The following is a 6,530-nucleotide window of genomic DNA, read 5'->3' as shown; positions in this document are numbered from 1 at the left end:
TCCTTTCCCTTGAAGGGCAGCTCTGGACATAAGTGGCTCAACCAAGTTTCTCTGTAGGATTTAACATGTCCACCCCTTGCACATGCATGGCTGTTTGTACAGATCTTTCCTTTTATCACGGATGCTTTTCTGTTCCTTGAAATTATCAAGATTGTAACTTGTGCAGCTGTGAAAACAAGCGGGTGAGTGCTGGAACAGAGGTATAATCTGGATATCAAGTTGCTCAAGGCCAAGGTATTTTTTTGAGAGCTCATAGAATGGAACTTTTGGAATATGAAATAATCTAACTAGATATTGGGAAAACAAAACTTTTTACCATGAAGGCGATCAAATATTGAAAATGGCTGCCCAGAAAGCTTGTGAAATCTGTCCTTGGAGGTGTTCAGGACTGGAGACAGCCCTCAGCAATCTCATCTAATTAAATCTACTTTGATGGGGGAGGGTTGTACTGAACAGCATCTGGGGAATCCCTTCCAACCTAAATTATTTGATGATTCCATGCGTATGATCTGATAGTCTATTGAATTTGAGGTAAAAAAAAATAATGCTTATTCCATCCATTCCTTTACTCCAAAGTAAACAACTCTTCCTTTTTCCCCCAGTAGTCTTTCTGCAGACCTCATCTGTGTTGATTTGTTTTTGAATTAACCTCCTCCACTTCTGGTACCGTAGAAATATTTCTGGTCAGTGAATTTCCCCCTCTTTAAGGCTCTTGCAGTTTGTACCTAGGGGAATTAATCATTTATTAGATGCTGCTTTCAGCTGCCTTCCCCATAGACTGTCCCTCATCTGTCTTGAATTTTTACAAAACATAGAAGCATGTCCCATGTACAGCTCAGTTCAATACCTGCCCAGTGACTGAGAACGGCAATTATCTCCTTGTGTCTTCAAATTCCTGTTGCAACAAACACACTTTCAGAGCCTGCTGCTTTAGCCTTTTTCACACTTAAATGCAAAATAACTGCATTTACATAACTGGAATTGCTTTTTCTTATGCTCAGTTTCCAGTGGGTCAGACTGCCAGTGAAACTACAGATCATCTTTGCAAGTTATAGATTTAACAGAGCAAGAAGTGTTATTAATACTGAACATACACGTATTAATTTAATTATGGTATTCTGCATATTCATGCAATTTGCTGTCAGCTAGTGTGATAACCAGTAATTACATTTTTTTCCTTTACACCTGTATAACAAAGAAACTATTAAAAAAACCTGTGCTTTTCACTACTCTATTGAAAGAATTAGATGATTATTTTATTTATTTTTTAGTAGTAATTTTGGTTCAATGCTGATTGAAACAAATCTAAGGGTTTTTTTTTTCTTTGTTTTTTTTTTTCCCTCAATCATCAAAAGTGAATATGAAGATCCATTTTCAGTTTGGTTTGGAAAATAAACATATTACATTTTTCCAAAGAAAAACCATTTTTATTCTCAGGAATTCCTTCTAACAACAAAAAGGAATTCCCTGTTCTTCACTTAGTATGCCGATGGCTTTTTTGTTTTCCTAAATTACTATGGAAAACGGACTTGTTTTGTGTGCAACTTTTAGCCTAAAACCATCGTTTGCAGTTCAACAATCTCTGTGTATATATATATGTATTTCTAATTATACATTAAGGGTATAACCTTATTTGTACATTGTGTGCTCCTTAGTGTCACTGTGCACTCTTGGATCTTAATGTAGTTGCAGGAAGATTTATGTTCTAGGATAATGAGGCTTACAGTTCTGCATAGGTGTAACACGTAGAGGGTATGTATAAGGTAGTCCAGTCTCTGAAGCTGTGTGCATGCAGAGACGAATGTGTGCAAACATCTCACTCACATGTGCATCTACTTTGCTTAGTCCTGCTTACCTGGGGCTATGGCAGTACATAAGTATGAGCCTGATTCTACTTTCTGGAATATCAGTGGCAAAGCATTCATTGGTGAAATCGAAGGGGCAGAATGAAGACCTGTGTGGAATATGCAGAGACCCGAGATATGCTGTGCATGGATCCTGCAAGTGCACATAGAATTCTAAAAACCTATCTGAAATTTTGATCTGTAACCTGCTTGCAAATTTTGTGGTGAAAGTGCTGTCTTTTGGAATACTTCTAAATAGCAAACTGTTGACCATCTAGGCTTCTTTCATAAAAATGTGCCTCTGATGCACATATGCTAGCATATGATTCAACATATAAACCATAAATAAAACTTAGATGTTGATCTCAAACATATGCAGAGGAATGCCCTAAGGTAAATATATTTATTGGTGAAATGCCTCCTATCTGGCACTTAATGAAGTCTAATAAATACACTTTTAATGTTTGTTATAAAAAAAATAGTTCATTTATCCCTTTAAAATATCCAACAAAATATTTCTTTTGTCTACCGTTGACTAGCTTCCAAATAGTAAACCCTAAAAATGAAGGAAATTACACTGCTGAGGGCTAGCCACAAATACTATTTTGAACTGAGCCTGTAGCCTTTATATGAAGGAAATGACATCTTGGGCATCTTCAATGACCCATGTGCCAAACTGTTCCACCCTGATTAGTATTTGAGAAGTATTTATAAAGTTCAGACTGCAGGTGTTTTTCCTTTATACATGTCAAATACCTGTGAGGTGTAAAGGGAATCAGGAACTATAAAGGTCTTTTCTATATATTTCACTGGTTATACTCTTGCTTTGAAAAATATTTGAATAATCTGGGTTTAAGACACACTGCTTACAATATACTTATAAGTCTGCTTACACTGGTTTTCTCTGCTTGTGTTGTCTGTGTTGGTTGCATTTACTAACATTGGCATAAACATAGGAATTGTTTTTTAATTGCTGTGCTTATCAGTGTGCATAGAGTGATATTACATCCTGTAGCAAGGAGTACTCTCTGGTGGATGAAAGAAAGAGGCTGCTTTCCACACAATTATGTCTAATATGTGCATGTGTAACACTTTGTAGATCAAAGGCATGACTTCTTTGAATTTCACCAAGTTAAAAATGAGATACATGGAGCAATCAAAAATGAATGGAAGATATTTCTTGTATAAATGCTCATTTAGTAGTTGTCTTATAGACAAGATGGCAGAAAAAAAAAAAGGACTCCCAAGGTCTTAGTAATTTTGCCAGTATACAGTTTTGAGGATATTATTCAATCAAGAGGATTTTTTAAAGTTTTGTTGGTGTTTTTTTTTTTCAAGAAAATCCTTGGAAACTGACCCTGGTGAGTGAGGGCCCCATGAAAATAAATACAGATTTTTCCATTATCTGTATGCTGTCTGCATACAATAGCTAACCATATTTAAGCATAACCTTTTAAAACTATAATGTAACAAAGCTACAGCATAGCAAAAGAACTTCTGCTTTGAGGGCAAGACTACCAAGGATTTCCCAGTATTTTTGCCATCTGTCTTCTGGCCACCAAGGCTTTTTTTTTTCCAAGTAATATTTTATAGTATAACAGGAATGGCTTTGTTATAAGGGTCAGGAATTTGTTTTGCAAAAGCAGAGATGGAGACCATACAGGAGCCATATCAGGTATGTTACAAATGGGAGCCCTTCTGATACTGAGTATGACATATATTACTGATGGTTTTTCATGAGATGATTTTCACATCCTCTACTCCCTTTTTGCTGCAAAGGCAATGGTAAAGTACACCATGCACCAGTTATAAGCAGCTCTACCAGCTGTAGTCGATTGGTTGTTAAAACAGAAATAATCCAAACAGGTATGTGACTGTGTATTTATTTAAGCCGCAGTGGTACACATACCTATTTTGGAAAAGACAGCTCTCTATAAATTTTGTCGTAGAGGACATATAGGGAACAATTTTTTATGAATCCTTCATGGATATGGAGCACAGTGGGGAAACCAGTTCTTTTCCTTCCACAGGTTTTCTGAGCATTGCGTGAAGCACACTGCAACCAGTCCAGAGTTGCTTCCATTCAGACAGCTGGGGGCACCAGAGATATGCAAGGAAAGGGTATTATTTTAAAAATACTTCAGTTCAGTGAGATTTGTTTGTTTATTTGTTTCCATGCTAAGTTTATCACTGGGAAGTTTTATTGCAAGGAAAACAAAGCTGCCTAGTTGCTGCACCCATCAAATAGCTAATGCAGAGTCAATCAGAGAGAGGATTATTCTTGTGTTCTGAATGTGATCTTGCAGTTTGTATTCTCCCTTCAGTGTCTTTTTTTTTTTTTCTGTTAGCTTGGAAAACCTAAATACTGTATTTTTTTCTTTCTCATGCAATCTATAAGGCCTTTTTTATTAAGAGTTTATTTGAGAAATAGCCTGGAATAGTGTATCATTTTTTAAAATTGCCTTTCATAAGAATTTCTGCAGAATCTTTTTGGTCATAAAATAGAAGTTATTTTATTTGATCGTATTTTTTCAAATAGTGCAAAATTAATCTGTGGAAAGTAATGTCATGAAATTCACAGGATTCTTCAATAACATGGTAAGTTTTATAACCATTCACCTCACTTGCAGCTTTGTAAACTGAGCACCCATTGAACGTCTGGGCACAAATGGACCAATTTCTTTGAGTCATGAAGCCCCCTTAGTCAGGAAAAGAAAAGAAAAGAAAAAAAAGACCTCTGACATCAAGGTTTGAAAGTAATAGAAAAATAATAAAGACTTGTATTTTTGAGAATCTTTAAGAAATGTAATTCTCCATTTTTATTTTGGAACTATAAAAATTAGAATTACTTTAAAAATTATTCAGTGCTCTCTATTTAAAAAATAATCTCTCATGGTAACTACTAAATTACAAGATTGATTTCTAAGTTGTGTATGTCTTAAGATGTCTCTTTCTGACAAAATTTCAGTGTACTTCTACCACTTTCAGCTATAGATGTCATTATGATATTGTCTGACAGGTAACACCATGAAGTTACATGGAAGCTAAATAGTCTAGCCTTTTCTTTGTCTTCATCTGTTTTGATGGAAACTGCTTGTTGACTAACTTGTTTATTTCCTGTATGATGCTCTTTACATCTGTCCCATCCCTGGAAGCTTGAAGTGCAGCTTCATTAAAAGGAAAAATAAGGACAAAATCTCCAACACGGGGGATAGGCCTCTGGTCTTTTTCAGAGAGAAAATAGGGGAGTGTTGTTAATTTGCAGTTCCAGAAATCAGGAGTAGGTAACCAGCGACTGGGTGGGACAAATTGCTGTGGATAATGGACAGCTCCTGGGAATTTACTTCTTGTTTCAGCTTTTGCTTGGGAGGATGTTTTTGTCATGTTCATCCTTTCCCGTAGTTGGGAAGTCAGTGTTTTCTTTGGGTGTCCTCTGGTAGTTTTCTTAGTCTGGGGGACCTTAGGAATTGAGCCTTTTGCAGCCTGCAAAGCAGATGGTACTGAAGAAGCAGCAGCATATTCAGCCTCTCCTTGGCAAGAGAGAAAGTCAGGGGCTTTCTCTGGTGGACTTTCGCCCGGTGTGCTCAAAGGCGCACGAGTTCTACCAGTTTTTGTCCCAGCTACTTGGTTTTGTCTGAGAGCGTCAATTTGCTTGTAATTCAGCAATTCAACAATATCATGAAGAAGTTTTCTTTTCACAGTGGCGTCAATGGAACAGTCTAAACACAGGGCTGGGTTGTAGTTGACTTCTAAAAGCCATGGCTTGAATTTGTTGTCAATCAGGATGTCGAAGCCAAAGAGCTCAAAGCAATTGGACGCTGCTGGTAAGGGAGTTACAGCAAGCAGGGTCAGCATCACAATGTTGTTGATCTTCTTCCAGAGGAGCAGGTCATCCACCCCATAAATTCGAAGGTAGGAACGAAATTTGCTGAAAGTCCATTTGCAGCCATGGCCAATCCCTTCTTTATATTTTTTATATGAAGCTCCGTATTTGTTGATGCTGGTGTTTGTTAGGTGGGAATAGACGTTGTCCAAAGAACCAAGGTCAAACTTTTCAGTGGCAAATCTCACCAGTCCTTCTTCATAAGTATAAATAGTGAGAGGGCAAAAACTGGTGACACACACATAAAGGCGGAGATCCAGTTTATACCCTGAAATGAGCAAGGGGTTGCTAATGTACTTCTGCACAATGACTGTACAGTCATATACAAAGTCTTTAATGTCTTGGAAAATGAGTATTCCCCTTCCACGGGAGAGATCCACAGGCTTGCAAATCCAATAGCTAGGTGGTCTACCCAGGGACTGTTTGTCTTTGCTATATTCTGCCACAAATTTGACATAGTCATTGGGCATGATGAATGCCACTGGACTAAATTCATATAGAGCTGATCCATATGCTCCTTTCATACGTTTCAGATGTCTTACCAAATAGTCTTTTCTGGTGATTCTGACAGCTTCTGGGTAATGATTGAGTCTCTGCCATGGTTTAATGCTGCAGTAGTCTGTCATACGGAAAGGTGAGTTCCGCCAGTACAGGTTCCAGTCTCTGTCATCTTGCGCTTTTTTGTCAAATTCAGTCCAGCCACGTTCCAGTAAAACCTCACGGACTACTGCAGGGGCATTCTCGTGGAGACGGAACACCAATGGCTTCAGGATCTCTGTTGCATTATGATCACCTGCCATCAT

General features: G+C 37.6%; 1 protein-coding gene across 1 annotated transcript; it reads right to left on the bottom strand.

Annotated features, from left to right (window-relative positions):
* Positions 1-4,877: 4,877 nt before the first annotated feature.
* TTLL2 (tubulin tyrosine ligase like 2) lies at positions 4,878-6,530 on the bottom strand. Its single transcript, XM_010214128.2, has one exon. The coding sequence runs from the start codon at positions 6,528-6,530 to the stop codon at positions 4,878-4,880; it is 1,653 nt and encodes a 550-aa protein (XP_010212430.2).

Source organism: Tinamus guttatus, unplaced genomic scaffold, assembly GCF_059628265.1.
Source record: "Tinamus guttatus ecotype Peru unplaced genomic scaffold, ASM5962826v1 Tinamus_guttatus_pri_ptg000011l, whole genome shotgun sequence".
In the NCBI taxonomy this organism is placed as follows: domain Eukaryota; kingdom Metazoa; phylum Chordata; class Aves; order Tinamiformes; family Tinamidae; genus Tinamus; species Tinamus guttatus.
The sequence above is the reverse complement of the archived record's forward strand: the minus strand, read 5'-3'. Positions and strand labels throughout refer to the sequence as shown.

What these genes read in the sequence shown, in the direction of transcription:
- TTLL2 (XM_010214128.2), bottom strand. Translation starts at nt 6,530, where the DNA reads ATGATGGCAGGTGATCATAATGCAACAGAGATCCTGAAGCCATTGGTG.